This window comes from Pelophylax lessonae, assembly GCF_965119305.1.
Source record: "Pelophylax lessonae genome assembly, chromosome: 3".
Taxonomy (NCBI): Eukaryota; Metazoa; Chordata; class Amphibia; order Anura; family Ranidae; genus Pelophylax; species Pelophylax lessonae.
In genome coordinates, this window is record NC_138770.1 from 450,584,773 (window position 1) to 450,603,755 (window position 18,983).

Consider the following 18,983-nt stretch of genomic DNA (forward strand, 5'->3'; position numbering starts at 1 on the left):
ACCAGGCGGGCACCACTTCAGAGAGAACCCTTCTCCATCTAAATGGGGGGGCTTTGGGCCAGGCAGACCGCTGTGCCTCGGTCTGAGACCCGGTTGTATGAGACCTCGCGAGGCATTTAACTCGCAGGCCAGCCCCCCCCCCGCCCCCAAAGGTGAAGGACTTTGTCCCAGCATGAAACCTTGAGATCTTAGAATGTATCCGCTTAGATCTCATGGGTTCATGCTGGGACCTGTAGTCCTTCACTAGTTGGGGGGGGGCACATCCAAAGCTCTGAGAGGCTCATGCTGGGACATGTAGTCATTCACTTTTGGGGTATCACATCCCTGAAAATCGAACTAAATTGTTAAGGTGGACAATCAAAGACACATACAACAGAGCCTGTACTGACAGTTTCCTCTACAGCAGTGGTCTCCAATCTGCGGCCATAGCCTCAGGGCCTGCCTTTATCCGGCCGTTGAATCAGTGGGAGAAGTAGTGTCCCAAGACACTATTCTGTCAACTGCCACCAGCAATGAAGCACAATATCTCCCACTGACACCAATAATGGGGCACTATTCCTCCCAATAATACCAATGATAGGGCACTAATCCTCCCAATGATACCAATAATGGGCACTGCTTCTCCCACTAATACCAAATGTGGCAATGTTTACTCCAACTGATGCCAGGAAAATTTCCATTATCACTGGCAATAGACCGGCCCCCCTAATGTCTCTAGGACAATAAACTGCCCCTTTGTTTAGAAAGTTTGGAGACCCCTGCTCTACAGGATATCACCTAAGCATCCCACAATTGGGATGCCAGAAAAACGCACCGGGACCAGCACAAAAGAGAACGCTGGGGGTACAGCGGTATGACTGAGAAGTCAGAGTGCTGCAAGAATGAAATACAGGAAGGTATTTGACCTAGCTGACTACAGAAGCCAGAATGTCCCTCTGAGAAATAGAAGGGATGGTACATCTAATGGATACCATGCAAAATTTTCCAACGTTTAGGCCCCATAAACATGTCTTTGAGAAAGTGTGACAGTGACCAGGTTGGAATATGACCTCACACAGGAGCTTGGCAATAAAACCTGGGTCCAGAAGATCCCAAAAGGGCAAAGACAGTTCTGCTTATCTGTGCAGTGACACATGAAGGTTAAAAGTAAAAAGCCGAAGAGGAAGCTGGAGACAAAGGTTCAGTTTATATCCCTGGAATATCACTCTCTGGCAAACTTTCCAGGAGTCCATCAGAATTAAAACAAACTTCACTCCACTTTGAAAAGTGAGGGCACACCTTTATGCTGATAAAGGCTTTTCTGAATGTTTAGCAGGCTTGCTACCCCAGACTTTCCAGGTGGCTAGAATGTCAAGTTTATGAGGCCTCGAAATGCGTACACCAGAAGTAAAGAAACAAAAAAAGAGAGGAGACATGGCAAACCACTCTCTAGACTCCGTAAGCTGAAGTAGGTAGTTTCTCTTTGGGTATTAGTACTGCTTGGAACTTGAAAAAAGGGGATACACCCCAAAAGCTTGTCCTGAAAATTTTAATGTTAACCTCCCTGGCGGTATGATTATGTCAGGAATTTTGTAACAAAAGCAGTACAATTTTTTGCATGGAAATTTGGTGTTATGTATTGCAGGCCTACAATTCTTAGTAATTACATAAACCTGACCAAACAAGACTCTAGTAGACATCACAGATGTGATAAAGTTTGAAACACGATATCATAAATTATAATATAATAAATAACTATGAATAAGTATATATATATATATATATATATATATATATATATATATAATGTACAGTAAAACTGCAGGCAAGGGCACTGGGGAGCAAACTAAGGTCAATTTATTTTATTTAGTAATGTAATCCAATAGGATTACAATATATCAGTGTGTTTGTGGTGTTTTACTTTTTGAATTTGCCGCCGGTTCCAACCCCCTGCGACGCGACGCTCGCAGGGAACGGAAGCCGGGGCACACAGCATCAGGCGGAAGATCCAGCCGCCATACACTGCCGGAATACATTGCGGGATCCTGGGGACAAGGTAAGTAACCTCTTCCAGGATCCAGCGACTTCTCCCTGGCGGTCCCCCGAGTGTGGCTCGGGGTTACCGCTAATGGCAGTGAAATTCCACCCTGAGCCACACTCAGGAATACCGCCAGGGAGGTTAATGCAAATAAAGTATCATGGACAGTACTCAATTATTCTTGCATCCAGTGACATCTTTGATAATATCAAGGATAAGACTGAAATTGTCCCTCGATGACCAAGCAGGTCAGGTGCTCCTTGGATGCAGGGTCTCTAGACAAGCACTGCTCTGTGCATGTGTATTGACAAAGGTCGCTTCCAGGTTGGGCCCGCAACTGCCCGTTCAGCAGGGTCTGGTTAGGGCACTTCAAAAGCTAGACTGAGGTTGGCAGCACCAGATAGCTTTAGAGACCATCCCTAAAGGCGTTGTAGAGAAGTCTTGATTTGAAAAAAATAAAATTAGAAGTGCTAGCAAAAATAGACAACTTTTAAAAGCACAGCAAAAAAAAAAAAAAACCACTATGATTGCATAACACATGTGGTATTGGTCATGGCGAAGTGAGAAAAAAATAATTCTAAGGCCACTGTTTACGATTAACGTCAAATTAATAAAATTAAAGAGTTTTAAAGCAACCCCTATGCAAAGCTTTCATAGTGCGACCACAGGCAATTTTAAGTTTTAACATACAGTATTTGGTATAAATTTATTCGACTTAGTCTCACCTTTTATTACAAAAATTTGGGAATGCTTTTGTGTTTGTATGCACTAAAATTATGTTGAGCGTATTTTTTTAATGAAAATATATTTGACAAATCACTGCACTAATATCTTGTGCCAAAAAAATTGCAACTACCATCGTTTTACTCTATGGGTTCCTTTGCATTCAGAAAATGTATAATGCTTTGGGGTTTTTAATGTGTTTTTTTGTACATTTTAGCATGTGTGTGAAAAAAAAAAAAAACTCTTGCATTGGAAGAGTTAAAGGGAAACTATAACGGCTGACAGTACCCGCATGTATTTTTTTAGCTGATTCTTTTTTCAAAGCAATCATACTTGCTGGAATCCAAAATAAAATTTAATAAGTCAAAAGAAAAAAAAAACAGTCAAAAAATTAAATATTGTTGTTCAAATCATTGTACACACCTCCTCGGTATATAAAGCATCTTATAAGATCAAAATCCATATTTTTCTTCCATAGACAAATACATTTCTGATACAACCTTGAAGTGAAGATACTTTTCTAAAAAGTAATATGCAGCACGATGCAGTAATGTTTATTAAAATTTTCTTGCTGCAGCAGCAGCAAGTATCACAGAAAAGGAACTTCTAGTCTTTTGGTCTGCTGTGGGATTTTTAAGCAATCTTAAGCCCTTGAAGATTCTGTCTCAAATTCAGTTGTTCCTTCTCCTGTCTGCTCTTTTCTACTTTAAAAGCAAGTTTATTGGCTTTCTTCTCCATTCTTCGTTCCTGGGGAAAAAAAAAAATTAACATTAATTGAACACAAATATAAAGGAACAGGCAGCCTACCTTAGCCTACACACTTAGCTAAACTGTTTTAGATCCTAGTAAGTTAGTATCCACCCCCCCTCCTGTGAAACCCCTTCTTGGTGACATCACAGGCTTTTCCCTGTCTAGCACCAACATCTTACGTATCAACCATGGATTTGGTTATTAATGCTACACAGGAAACAGCCATGAGTCAACAGCTGCAAACTATGCAAAATCAGCTTGGGTATTCTATTTACAGCCCATATCCATATATATTTTTTTTTCTAGGCAGATAGGGGAATGGATAAGACATCTCAGGTTTAATTTGCAATCTGTGGAAGATTTCCCAGAGACTCAAAGCTTTAAAGCCAAAGAGTCAAAATAATAGAGGACTAGTATTTTCAGAAGCCAGTCCCCAAATGGACCCTCCACACTTCTCTCATGGTGAGCCTTTATAATGCAATAGTCATTCTCTCCATTGTGCGATCTTGGAAGATGACTGAGGAAAACAGTGTTAATTACTTTGTAAATGCATTTCCAGGAATCTTCGTTTATAATTTTTGGGCAAAAGTACTGTTCCTTTTTCTTTTTTACAAACTTAGACAGTGATGCATTCCTTTTAGAGTATAATCCTACCACCATGTGCACCTTAATCACTTTACCTCCGGAAAATTTTCCTCCTTCACGACCAGGCCATTTTTTGCAATATGGCATAGTGTTGCATAACTGCGCAATTTTCAGTTGAAGTAACACTGTACCAACATAAAATTGATATCCTACTTTCCCCACAAATAAAGCTTTCTTTTGGAGATATTTGATCACCTCTGCGTTTTTATTTTATTCGCTATAAACAAAAAAAGACCGACAATTTTGAATATATTTTTTTTTTTTTTTTTTTTTTTTTTTCCTTTTTGCTATAAAACATATATATAAAAAAATAAATAAAAAATCTAATTTCCTCATGTATTTAGGCCAATATGCATTCTGCTACATGTTTTTGGTAAAAAAAAAAAATCCAATAAGGTATATTGATTGGTTTAGGCAAAAGTTATAGCATCTACAAACTATGGGATATATACTGTAATTTTTATTTATTCTTATAATAGTAATGGTGGCGATCAGCGACTTTTAGCGTGACTGCGGCAGCAAATCGGACACTAACTGACACTCTGTGGGATTCAGCAACACTAATACAGTGATCAATGCTAAAAATATGCATGGTCACTGTACTGACATTGGCTGGGAAGGGGTTAAACATCTAGGGTGATTAAAGGTTTTTAAGGGTTTTGTGTCCTGTATGTGCTGCTTGTAATAAGGCAAGTGATGGATTTTATTAACTGCTTTGCAGAGAAAAAAAATCCGTTACTTCCCTCGTCAGAACCTAGCTCTGCCTTGTTTACATAGGCAGAGCTCCGGTCTGTGTCTCTGCCTGACGATCAGCAGGTGCCAGCAGACATCTATTGCCTGGCACCTGCTGTTTGGCTTCTGCTGTGAGTAAGGCAGAAGGTGGGCCGTCCTGTAGCAATATATCTGCTGTGGTGCGGTCTGGAAGTGGTTAAAGTGGAAGAAAAGCCTAAATGTTCTTAAAGAGGTTCCCACTCCTTTTTTTGACCATTCTGTTAAAAAAAAAAAAAAAAAGTTGTGTGTACTTAACCAGGCCTGTTTCTGACACTTTTGGTTCACATATAAAAATCTGTATTTTTTGCTAGAAAATTACTTAAAATCCCCAAACATATTTTTTTTTTTTTTAAAGCAGAGGCCCTAAAGAATAAAATGGGGGCTGATGCAAGTCACAGGGTATTTGCGCAGTGGTTTTTCATATCCAATTTTTTTGGATAAAATACACTTTAATGAAATTTAATGCACAAAAACAAAAAAAAAAAAAAAAAAAAAAAAAAAACATACCCAATTGTTTTGTAAAATATAAAAGCTGATGTTACACTGAGTAAACACATACCAAAAATGTCATACTTTACAGCTGTGTGCACCCCGTGGAACAGCGACATTCTACGTACGTTTTATTATCCATAGGCAACGCTTTAAAAGCCTTTACATGTTATCACTTTACATTTACACAGGAAGTCTGGTGTTAGAATTATTGCTTTCGATCTAACATTTGATACCTCACATGTGTGGTGTGATCGCAGTTTACGTACTGACACGTGCGTTCACCTTTGTGCGCGAGCACGGGGGCACTTTGAAAAAAAATTATTTTTTATGTGATTTTTTTCTTTACACCGTGCCTTTAATTTTTAAGTACTTTTATTGTTATCACAAGCAATGTAAACATTGGCAGTGACAGGTCCTTTTTACTGAGACATCCCCAGATTTCTCCTCTGCTTTTCAAACTAGTAAAAGGTCTGTTTACAAACGGCAAACCCGGAAGTGACTAAATACTTGTCGCTTCTGGTTTCTTACACTCGTTGAGATGATTGGGGCCCATTCCGGTATGTCATACTGGTATAACCCTGAAGGTTCCATGACATACAGGTACGTCACGGTGCGGCAAGTGGTTAAATCTACTCCAGTCCAGTCATATGATCCTTCAGCTCCACCATGGACAGTGGCTGGGAAATCCAGGAGATAGGACTTCAACCATAGGCTGCCATAGCAAAGCAGTTGCCGGCATTCCTTCCTCTCCCCAGCTGCTCACTAACACATGGGAGTCAAAGTGGCAGGATCACGTGACAGGAGGGGATTTTTAAAATAGGTAAGTAGACACATCTACTATAATAGACTTCACTATGCTTCTAGGCATTGTTAACCACTTAAGCCCCGGAGGATTTTGCTGCTCAAAGACCAGGGCCTATTTTGCGATTCGGCACTGCGTGACTTTAACGGACAATTGCGCGGTCGTGCAACGCTGTACCCAAAATTAAATTGATGTCCTTTCTTTCCCCACAAAAAGAGCTTTCTTTTGGTGGTATTTGATCACCTGTGCAATTTTTACTTTTTGCCAAAGTTGTATAAAGTACTCGAAACCCATACTTGAGTAAAAGTGCAAGTGCTCGATCAAAAAGTGACTTGAGTAGAAGTACTAAAGTATTCAACAATTTTTGTACTTAAGTATTGCAAGTAGTTTTTTTAAAAAATTTTGCTACTCAAGTACTGAAAGTAAAAGTACCAGTAGTGTTGAAATATAAATTGCTACTCAAGTACTGAAAGTAAAAGTACAAGTACTGTGTTATGTAGTTATTAAAGAAAGAAGCCAAAAGTTTGAACATCATATTGTTTTTTATTATTTCAAATGCAGCTTTTATTCATACATACAGTAGCATTTATTTTCGTATGCGCTGATAATACACATGTTTTGAGCTTCATGAAACCTGCCATCTACTGTTCTGGCAGAGGTAATTTTTATAATAGTAACGAGTAACTATGCAGCACAAAAAAAAAATATTGGAGTAGAAGTATTGAAATCATCGAAAAAATCTAGTGAAGTAAAAGTGGAAGTAGGAGAAAAAAATTCTACTCTAGGAAAGACAGTAGTTCTACTTAGTTACTATACATCTCTGCTTTTTGCGCTATAAACAAAAAAAGAGCGACAATTTTGAAAAAAAATAACAATATTTTTCAAATTTTTTTAATATGAAATTCCCCAAAAAAATTAAAAAATCTAAATTTTTTAACATTTTAGGCCAATTTGTTTTCTGCTACATATTTTTGGTGAAAAAAAAAAAAATCGCAATAAGCATATTTTGATTGGTTTGCGCAAAAGTTATTGCATTTACCAACTACGGGAAAGATTTATGTAATTTTTATTGTTTTTTTTTAACTATTAATGGCAGCGATCTGCGATTTTTTTTGCGGGACTGCGACTTTGCGGCGGATAGATCGGACCCTTGACTGACATTTTTGTTACTTTTGGGGATACCAGTGACATTACTACAGTAATCAGTGCTATACATATGCACTGTTACTGTAAAAATGACACTGGCAGGGAAGGGGTTAACTTTATTAGAGATCAAGGGGTTAAGTGTGTCCCTAGGTGCGTGCTTCTAACTGTAAAGGGGCGTGGCTTTTGATGTAACCACAGAGACATACGATCCTACATAGCAGGATCGTATGATCTCTGCAGTTACACCAGGGAGAATGACAGGCGGCTTTGTTTACATTAGCCGCCTGCCTTTCTCCCTCTCCAGCGGGAGATCCCGGACATCGGAGCCGCCGGTCACTCACGCAGGGATGGCAGTGAGTGAACGAGCGGGGGCGGGAGTGCGCCTCCGGCGGCGCGCTCGCCCCCTATTGGCTCGCGGGCGAGTGACGTACCCATACGTCACTTTGCCCAGGGGGGGCTGACCGCTGCAGTATATGTACTTGCGGCGGTCCTCAAGTGGTTAAAGCCTTTGAAATTTTTTTTATATCTATCTCCTGGCTGCCTGGCCACAACTTTATCCCAGTTTTGTGGGATGCCCATGTTTATTTTAAACACACTGTATTATACACCCCCCACAATTACTAGCCAGATAAATATCTTCAAACATACTATTTTGGCAGTCCACGAAAAAAAACAGTATATATATATATATATATATATATATATATATATATATACCGTATTTTCCCGCGTATAAGACTGGGCGTATAAGACGACCCCCAAAATTTTAAAGTTAAAACATAGGTTATGGGCTATACTCGCCGTATAAGACTACCCCCCTTCCGAAGCAAGCCAACACCATTGAAAAACATCAGATTTCTCATAGATCTCCAAGGTACCCCAAGTACTGTAATACATGTAATCTCTCATAATATCGCCAAGGTACCCTAAGTATTACCAGTAGATGTAATCTCAAGACGCTGGCTGTGCGGGAATCCTGTACCGGTATACCGTATGTACCGTAGCTTCGGCTACATACAGTATACCGCGCTGAGCCAATCACAGTGAGCGATGTATTCTATTATTGAATGCAAAGCCTGCTCAGATTGGCAAAGTCAGAGAGGCGGGCTGATGTTACTCTGCCAATCCGAGCAGGCTTTGCATTCAATAATAGAATACATCGCTCTCCCTGATTGGCTCAGCGCGGTACACTGTATGTAGCTGACGCTACGGTACATACGGTATACCGGTACAGGATTCCCACACAGTCAGCGTCTACCGGTAATACTTATACTTAGGTTACCTTGGAAATATTATACTCGGCGTATAAGACGACCCCCCATTTTTGGGGGATTTTTTTGGGGTTCAAAAGTAGTCTTATACGCCAGAAAATACAATATATATATATATATATATATATATATATATATATATATATATATATATATATATATATATACATATATATACATATACACACATATATATATATATATACATATACTAGAGCTGCAAGATTCTGGCCAAAATGAGAATCACGATTTTTTAGCTTGGAATAAAGATCACGATTCTCTGTGTAACAAAAAAAACTTTGGGATAACTTTACTGTTACGTTTTTTTTTTTTTATTCATTAAAGTCTATTAATTGCGTTTGAAAGACTGCTGCGCAAATACAGTGTGACATAAAATATTACAACAATCGCCATTTTATTCTGTAGGGTCTCTGCTAAAAAAATATATAAAAATGTTTGGGGGTTCTAAGTACTTTTCTAGCAAAAAAAAAATGATTTTAACTTGCAAGCAACAAGTGTCAGAAAAAGGTCTAGTCTTTAAGTCCCGGTTCACACTGAGGCGACCTGTGAGGCAACCTGGTCGCCTCACAGGTCGCCTCCCATAGGGAAGCTGTGGACCCGTTCTAATAGGAGCGACACAAGTCGCTCGGACTTAGAAAAAGGGTCCGGAGCTTCTTTGGGGCGACCAGGAGGCGACCGCCATAGACTTCAATGTTATGAAGTCCGTGGCGGCCGCTCCGAGGTCGCGGCGCGCTGCTCGCACCGCGACCAGTAGCGTCGCCCCTATGTGAACGGGGCCTAAGAGGTTAAACTTCCTTTCTCCCTGGCAGAGGGAAGGAAAAGATACAATGTAATCATTTTGTTTATAGTTACTGGGAGACTGATGCTGATAGGCGTTTGCGGGGAGGCTTTTTTTTTTTTCCACAGCTGTTCTCTGCTTCCTATGCAAAGAATCAAGCATATGTCAGGTTTAGATCATCAGGGGGGGTGAATCGAGATCGGGATTTTCATACGATTAATCGTGCAGCTCTAACACACACCTCAGAAAAATTAAAGGAACGCTTTTTAATCAGAGTATAGCATATAGCAAGTCAATTAAACTCCTGGGATACGGATCTGGTCAGTTAAGTAGCAGAGGGTGATGTTAATCACCTTCATCTGCTTAGGTGTTAATAAAATTACAACAGGTGCACTAGATGGGCAACAATGAGACAACCTCAAAAACAGTAAAAGGTGTTAAGGGTGGAGGTCACTGACATTTTATTCCCTACTCGTCTTTTCTGACTGTTTTTCACTTGTTTTGCATTTGGCATGAGGCGATACTTGGACCCTAGGTTGCAGAGGCAGTCCCACTCCTCCAGGATGACATATTAATATGTGCCATTGCCAGAAGGTTTTCTGTGTCTCTCAGCACACTCTCAAGAGCATGGGGAGATTCCAGGAGACAGGCAGTTACTCTAGAAGAGCTGGACAGGGCCGTGTAAGGTCCTTAACCCATTAGCAAGACTAGCATCTACTCCTTTGTGCAAGAAAGAACAGGATGAACACTGCCAGAGACCTACAAAAGAGACCAACAGCAGGCCACTGGTGTGAATGTCTCTGACCAAACAATCAGAAATAGACTTCATAAGGGTGGCCTGTGAGTCCGACATCCTCTAGTGGGCCCTGTGATCACTGCCCGGCACAGTGGAGCCCGATTGGCATTTGCCATTGAACACCAGAATTGGCACCCTGTGCTTTTCACAGATGAGAGCAGGTTCACCCTGAGCACATCTAACAGACGTGAAAAGGTCTGGAGAAGCCATGGAGAATTTTATGCTGCCTGTAACATCGTTCAGCTTGACCGGTTTGGTGGTGGGTCAGCGATGGTCTAGGAAGGTATAACCATGGAGGGTCGCACAGACCTCTACAGGCTAGACAATAGTACCATGACTGCTATTAGGTATTGGGATGAAATTCTTGGACCCATTGTCAGACCTATTGCTGGTGCAGTGGGTCCTGAGTTCCTCCTGGTGCACGACAATGCCCGGACACGTGACACGTGGCAAAAGTATGCAGCCAGTTCCTGGAGGATGAAGGGTTTAATACCGTTGAATAGCCCCCACACTCGCCTCACCTAAATCCAATAGAACACCTCTGGGACATTATGTTGCAGGCCATTGGAGGCCATCATGTTGAACCTCACTCTTTTCAGGAGCTCAGCGATGGTCTGGTCCAGATCTGGGAGACAGGACACCATCTGTCATCTCATTAGGAGCATGCCCAGACGTTGTCAGGCATGGATATAAACACATGGGGGCCATACAAACTACCATTTTGAGTTGCTGCAATGAAAATTCAGCAAAATTAACTACCCTGCTGCATCATATTTTCACTTAGATTTTTGGGGTGTCTTTGAATTCAGCCCTCTGTAGGTTGATCAGTTTCATCAAATGATGTGGTATCTTTTTGTTCCTAACACATTACCCAGTCCAAATCAGTATAGATATCCAGCATGATATTTTTCCCCATTGAGATCTGATGCATCTTTAAAGTGTTCTTTTAATTTTTTGAGTGATATTATATATATATATATATATATATATTATATATACACACACACACACACACACACACACACACACACACTCTCTTATCAGGCGAAGAAGCTTTATGATCCATATTTCTACTTCAGCCTCTCTCCACTGCTGCCCAATGAGGTTATAGTATACCAAGTTTATGAAAGATTTAAATGAACTAAAACTTTAAAGCATGTCTTTTCCCAAAATCTCTTTCTTGACTCAAGCAAAAATTAAGATTCTGGCACAAGTTGGAAAGAAAGCGACAGATGGGCTTCTGAACTTTAAAATGGCACTGATTAATTAGTTTTTCTTTTAAACACCAAACAAGCTGCTATGTGTCAGAGCGGAAGAAGAAATAAGCCACATGGCAGATGCTGCAAGGGAAATGAAAGGCCCTGTGACCACACAACTTCAACATCGGCCCCATGAGGTAAATCTAGGTTCATCTCTTTTAAATCTTTAAAATTAACCAGTTTAAACCTTTCTTCAATTCCAGTTATAAACGTATGGTTAAATGCAGGCCAAGAAAAAAATATAAAAATGCACACTTTTTATCTGCAAAGAAATGTGCATTTATTTTACTTTTTAACGACTTGCCCTCCAGAAGATTTACTCCCCTTCTTGACCAGGCCATTTTTTGCTATACGGCACTGTGCTACTTTAACTGACAGTTGTGCGGTCATGCAATGCTGTACATACATTCAATTTATATCATTTTCTTCCCAGATTTAAGAGCTTTCTTTTGGTGGCATTTGATCACCTCTGCAGTTTATTTTTTGCTCTATGAGCAAATAAAGACAGAGAATGTAAAAAATATTGTGGGTTTCTTTTTCAAAATTGTGCTATAAAAAACATATCCAATGAAACATTTTTAAAAATTCAATTTTGTCATAAATTAAGGCCAATATGTATCCTGCTACATGTTTTTCGAAAAAAAAAAAAAAAAAAATACCAACAAGCGTATATTGATTTGTTTGTGCATAAGTCATAGCGTCTACAATAGTGTAGATGTACTGTAATTTTTATTTCTTTTTTTTTTTTTTCACTAGTAATGCCGATGATTAGCGACTTATAAACGGAACTGCGATATTGCGATGGACAATCTGACACTTCGTGGGAACCAGTGACACCAATACAGTGATCAGTGCTAAAAATATGCCCTGTCACTGGACTAATGACACTGACTGGGAAGGTGTTAATATCTAGGTTAATCAAAGGGTTAAATGTGTGCCTAACCAGTGTTTTTTTGTTTACTAAGTGCCGTTTTTAGTAAGGGATGTGGTGGATTTTATTCCCTGCAGGGGAAAAATCCACCACATCCCTTAACAGAACAGAGCTCTGCCTTGTTTACATAGGGAGGGCTCTGTTCTGTGTCTCTCCTCGCCAATAAGCTGGTGCCGGTGTTCTAAAATTTTGTCGGACCCGTGAAAAAATCGGACCTCGTCACTTCCGGTGACAGAGCGTCACAAAACAGTTGATAGGAGTCGTCCGTGCGCATGCGCAGAAGACATTTTTCGAGGTTTGGCAAAATTATAACAGAGAACGGACAGCTGATTGAGAGAAGGCGGGGCTGAGGTGCGACGGGACGGAGGCACATATGCAGAGCTGGCGGAGGAGGCGGGACGGAGGTGCGGCCGTGTAATATATGCAGGGCTTAAGCGACTCCCTGTTTTATTATCTTTAGTAATTATCGTATTATTTATCCTTCGGATTTCATGACATTTAGTATTTCTATAATGCAAAATAAGAAATACTAAATGTAATGAAATCCTAAGGGTAAATAATACGATAATTAGTAAAGATAATAAAACAGAAGTCCTGCATTTATTACACGGTCGCACCTCCGTCCCGCCTCCTCTATTCAGCTCTGCAGATGACGCGGCGGTGTCTTCCGTCCCACCTCAGCCCCGCCTCCTCTCATTCAACTGGTCGCTCTGTGTTATAAGTTTACCAAACCAAGATAATGTCTGGTGCGCATGCGCACTTGAGACTCCCATAACCGGAAGTGACGAGGTCCGATTTTTTCACGGGTCCGACAAAATTTTACAACACCGGCAGACATCCATTGGCCAGTACTAGCTGATCGGCTTGTGCTGTGTAATCACAGCACCACCACCGCGCTATTGGCACGCACCCCCTACCCGGAAGTGTCAGATCACTTACTAGGTACATGATCTGGCGCAGGAGAGCCACTCTGCCGCCGTACTCCTGAGCGAGGCAGTCGGCAAGCGGTTAAATAAGACCACAAAAATTATAGAATTAAGTTCATAAATGTAGGAGTTCTTGTTCTCATGTTAGTTGGTAGTGGTCTGAAGAAAAAGGCATCTAAATATTGTAAATAGTAGGAAAGGGAAAACAGCTCACCTTTCTTTCTTCTTTTATAGCTTGTTTCCTGACTTTCTTCTCTACGGTGGATTCATGTTTGGAACGCTGCTGCGTAGAAACTCTGGGCAAATCTCCATCATTAATCCTTTCCATGCGCTCTACTTGTTTGGCTGTAGGCCCCCTTCCAGGCAGAACACCCAGTGGAATGCCAGTTTTGGCAGATACCTTTATTGGCTTGGTCTAAAGAACAAATTCCTGTTAACACCTTCATGCAACATTCATTCTGAGCCCTTCACACATTTGAATATAAATGTTTTCTAATATATTACTAGGCTGCCCAGGAGGGGTTTCTTCTGAGCTCCTCCGTGCCAGAACAATATGGCAATTCTTTTGATTTCAAACGTGAATATTTCAGATCGGATGACAAAAAGGTGGAAACACCGCACAATGGAACCCAGCCACTATATAGAAAGGTAAAGTTACAGCTTCAGCCTGAACTCCCACTGGCTATGCTCCTCTAACATGTTCCACCCCGCCTACCAGGCTTAATCATAGAATAAGATTAATAAATAGATCAAGCCCTGTAGGTGGGGTGAAACTTGTCAGAGGAGCAAAGCTACGAGGAGTTTAGGTTCCAACTTTACCTATTTATATAGTGGCTGTGCTCCGATGTGCAGCATTTCAACCTTCTATCTTCTGATCCGTTTCAGCTAGTCTGGATGAGCTTGTCTTAACATTGGTACCAAATCTTTGCTTTGGACTGCAGGGGGAAATTTTGCACTGCTTTGAGCGGTGCTCCACGTTTTTGTATATGGGTAAATATTTAAGACATGCAATACTTATATTTTTTAAAGTGTTGTAGAATCCTGGATAGTGATGCGGTGCAAAAAAGGATGGTGGTCACTGGTCAGTCCAAAGCCAATACCTATATATTTGATTGTAGGCAGCCTGTTCAAGAAACCTCACAGCTCTAAAATCCAACTGGGCAGGCTTAAAAGGTAAGCAAACTTTACTAAAAAGCCTAGCCCTGTAGCTTTCACTACAAACAAAATAAATTGATTCCCTGGCACCTTGTTATAGACCAGGGGTCCCCAAATTTCCTAAACATAACACCATTTTACTGTCCTTCAAACTTTAGGGGGGCTGCACTGTGGTCAATGCGAGAAGAAAATTTCCAGGCATCAGTGGGAGCAATAGTGCCCCCATCGTCGGGGTCAATGGGAGCAATAGTGCCCCCATCGTCGGGGTCAATGGGAGCAATAGTGCCCCCATCGTCGGGGTCAATGGGAGCAATAGTGTTACATAGTTAGTGAGGTTGAAAAAGACACCAGTCCATCCAGTTCAACCTATGATGTGTGTGTGTGTTTGCTGTTAACCGTACATTGTATACCCCTGTATGTTGTGGTCTTTAAGGTGCCCATCTAATAGTTTTTTGAAACTATCAATGCTCCCTGCTGATACCACTGTTTGCGGAAGAGAATTCCACATCCTTACTGCTCTCACAGTGAAGAACGCCCTGCGTATTTTAAGGTTAAACCTCTTTTCCTCTAGTTTTAGTGAGTGGCCACGTGTCTTATTGTATTTCCTTTCTCTGAATAGGTTTTTCCATATGCTAGGGTTTCCAGTACAATATTTGCACATTGATATCATATCCCCCCTCAATCGTCTCTTCTCCAGAGAGAATAAGTTCAGTGCTTGTAGTCTTTCCTCATAGCTGATGCCCTCCATTCCCCTAATTATTTTTGTTGCCCTTGTCTGGACTTTCTCCAGTTCCAGCACATCCTTCCTGAGGACCGGTGCCCAGGTGGGGTCAATGGGAGCAATAGTGCCCCCATTGTTGGGGTCAATGGGAGCAATAGTGCCCCATCGTTTGGGTCAATGGGAGGCAATAGTGCCCCCATCGTTGGGGTCAATGGGAGGCAATAGTGCCCCCCATCGTTGGGGTCAATGGGAGGCAATAGTGCCCCCCATCGTTGGGGTCAATGGGAGGCAATAGTACCCCCATCATTGGGGTCAATGGGAGGCAATAGTACCCCATCATTGGGGTAAATGGAAGGATTAGGGCTCAATTATTGATGTCAATGGGAGAGAAAGTGTCGGGAACTACAGTGCCTTGAAAAAATATTCATACACCTTGAAATTTTCCACATTTTGTCATGGTATAATGAAAAACGTCAATATATTTTTTGGGGATTTTATGTGATAGACCAACACAAAGTGGCACATAATTGTGAAATGGAAGGAAAATAATAAATGGTTTTCAATTTTTTTTTTTACAAATAAATATCTGAAAAGTGTGACATCCATTTGTATTCAGCCCCCCTGAGTAAATACTTCGTAAAACCACCTTTTGCTGCAATTACAGATTTAAGTCTTTTTGGGTATGTCTCTACCAGCTTTGCACATCTAGAGAGTGAAATTTTTGTTCATTCTTCTTTGCAAAATAACTTAAGCACTGTCAGATTGGATGGAGAGTGACTGTGAAAAGCAGTTTTCAAGTCTTGCCACAGATTCTCAATTGGATTTAGGTCTAGACTTTGACTGGGCCATTCTAACACATGAATTTGCTTTGATCTAAATCATACCATTGTAGCTCTGGCTGCATGTTTAGGGTTGTTTTCCTGCTGAAAGGTGAACCTTCGCCCCAGTCTCAAGTCTTCTGCAGACTAACAGGTTTTCTTCTAAGATTGCCCTGTATTTGGCTCCATCCATCTTCCCATCAACTCTGACCAGCTTCCTTGTCTCTGCTGAACAAAAGCATCCCCACAACATGATGCTGCCACCACCATGTTTCACGGTGGGAATAGTGTGTTTAGGGTGATGTGCAGTGTTAGTTTTCCGTCCACCCTAACACTAAAATCCCAGCATATACAGACATCCACGATCTAACACTAATCTACCTAACCCTGTAAAGAAGAAATCAGTATAAATAAAACTTTTTTTAAGCCAATCCGATCTGGTCTCCAGCAGCAGAAGCCCTGCAGAGGACACAGCCAACAATGGCTGTGAAATAAATGGGAAGTGACGTCATCCAAAGACTTACTATGGGGCTTCCATTGTCAGCTGTGTTCTCTGCACCTGCCTCCACAGCATGTATTTGGATTTCTTCTTTACAGGGCTAGATAGGTTAGTGTTGGAACGTGGATGTCTGTAGATGCAGGGATTTTAGTGTTAGGATGGACTTCTACTTTAAGGCCAAAAAGTTAAATTTTGGTCTCATCTGAACAGAGAACATTCTTCCACATGTTTGCTATGTCTCCCACATGGCTTCTCGCAAACTGCAAACCGGACTTCTTATGGCTTCCTTTAACAATGGCTTTCTTCTTGCCACTTTTCCATTAAAGCCAGATTTGTGGAGACCACGACTAATAGCTATCCTGTGGACAGATTCTCCCAACTGAGCTGTGGATCTCTGCAGCTCCTCCAGAGTTACCATGGACCTCGTGGCTGCTTCTCCGATTAATGTTCTCCTTGCCTGGCCTGCAGTTGTGCCATACTCTTTTTATTTTCAGATAATGGATTGAACAGTGCTCCTTGAGATGCTCAAAGCTTGGGATATTTTTTTCTAACCTAACCCTGCTTTAGGAATCTCCATAAACTTATCCCTGACCTGTCTGGTGTGTTCCTTGGCCTTCAAGATGCTGTTTGTTCACTAAGGTTCTCTAACAACCCTCTGAGGGCTTTGAAAGCCATTTATAATTTTCCTTCTACTTCACAAATATGTGCCACTTTGTGTTGGTCTAGCATATAAAATCCCAATAAAATACATGTTTTTGATTGTAAAATTACAAAAGGTGGAACATTTCAAGAGGTATGAATACTTTTTCAAGGCACTGTATGTCAGAAACAAGGGCCGGATAAAAGCAAGCAAAGGGCCACTTGCAGCCCCCAGGCCGCAGTTTGGAGACCACTATTATAAACTATGAAATTGCTTAACATTATGCACTGCTATTAGAGGAATACCATACCTTTGGTGGGTCTTTAATTATCTGGGGGTGATTATATAAATTTGAATATGTACCTGTGAAAAAAAAAAAAAAAAAAAAAACTTTTACTAAAAGGTAATCAAACTTTGAATAAAAAAACAAAAACAAACAATGTATGGTTAAAGCAGTAGTAAACCCTGCTTTGTGACCTTTACCTACAGGTAAGTCTATAATAAGGCTTACCTGTAGAAAAAATGAATATCTCCTAAATGTGCACAGTTGAGGAGATATTCACCCTGGATGCAGCCGGTGACATCACTGGTGCATACGCTCTGAAAGTTCGGCATACTTTGCTGAAACTTCAGAGCTTTGCGCCAGAACCAAGGGCTCCAACACGCATGTGCAGGAGTGACGTAATCGTGGCCCCGGCCAATTACACAGCCGGAGCTCGCAAACCCCAGAAGAAAGACCAGGGGAAGAGGTAAGCTCTCAGCGGTGACAGTGCACCGTGCAAGGGCTTCGTTCTAAGGTAAGTATTTTATAATGTGCTAATATGCGATGCATACTAACACATTATGCAATTGCCTTACATGTTTTTTTACTAACATATTATGCAATTGCCTTATAGTTTTTTTTTTTTTTTTTTTTAACCAGCCACGGTTTACAGCCACTTTAATAGAGGGAAGGTGGCAAAACTAAAAATATTGGGGCTAGTGCTTAACTGTCCTTTAACCGCTGTTTTTTTAACCACACATTAAAAATACGAAAATTACTTAGAACCCCACACATTCAATGTTGTCTAAAAGCAGAGGCCTTGAAGAATAAAATGGTGGCTTGTTGCAAAGTTTCACACAATATTTGCGCAGCCGCTTTTCAAATGCATATTTTTAGAAAGATATACACTAAAATGTGCATGATGTGCTTTTAAGTTTTTTTTATTATTATTTTTTTTTTTTTATTTAACATGTACTGCTTTTACAAGGGGTTTAACAAGCTCCTATATCTGACCCTGTCCTACAATGTGGTTAACCAAGCAGAAAAGCAGCAGCAATAGAAGGTACCGTCTTACTTTATGTCCTCATATACTTTATACATTGTATGTATTATGTACACGTCCTTTCTTTTCTCTTTTCCCTAGATGGTAATGTGGGCCCATTCCTGATTTTTTTTACTCTCTGTTCTTCATTGTCTGTTGGTTCTCATTAGGTTAGCAACAGTCTATAGGTCATGCTTTTTCCTCCACAACTACCAACAGCACCATCTGATGTGACGAGCCTTCCTCACTAGGCTGCTGAAGCAGAAACCCAGCTTTGATCCACACCTTAGCTATCAGCCTTTTGGCAGTCAACAAAACCTCAGGCAAAATCTGAGCAATTAAACATTTATTGCTAAAGACTCCGGAGGACCCAGCAGGCATTGCAAAGACTCTAGTTGTACCGAGGAACCTATGACATATAAAAAAGATTATTTGCTTCCAGTAAGCCTCGGAGGGATAGAAAAGGTGGAAAAAAAGGAACCAGGAGCCCCTTGACAATTGGGACATAATGGGTTATA

The 18,983-nt window shown here is 40.8% G+C and overlaps 1 protein-coding gene across 1 annotated transcript in view; it reads right to left on the reverse strand.

Moving 5' to 3' along the window:
- Positions 1-3,114: 3,114 nt before the first annotated feature.
- LTV1 (LTV1 ribosome biogenesis factor) overlaps positions 3,115-18,983 on the reverse strand; it is a 45,015-nt gene continuing 29,146 nt past the window's right edge. The window contains exons 9-11 of the mRNA XM_082248844.1: positions 17,472-17,524; positions 13,543-13,743; positions 3,115-3,487 (exon numbers count right to left, since the gene is read on the reverse strand). Coding sequence (XP_082104970.1) covers positions 3,374-3,487; positions 13,543-13,743; positions 17,472-17,524 — 368 coding nt within the window. The 3' untranslated portion in view covers positions 3,115-3,373. The remainder of the gene's footprint in view (positions 3,488-13,542; positions 13,744-17,471; positions 17,525-18,983) is intronic.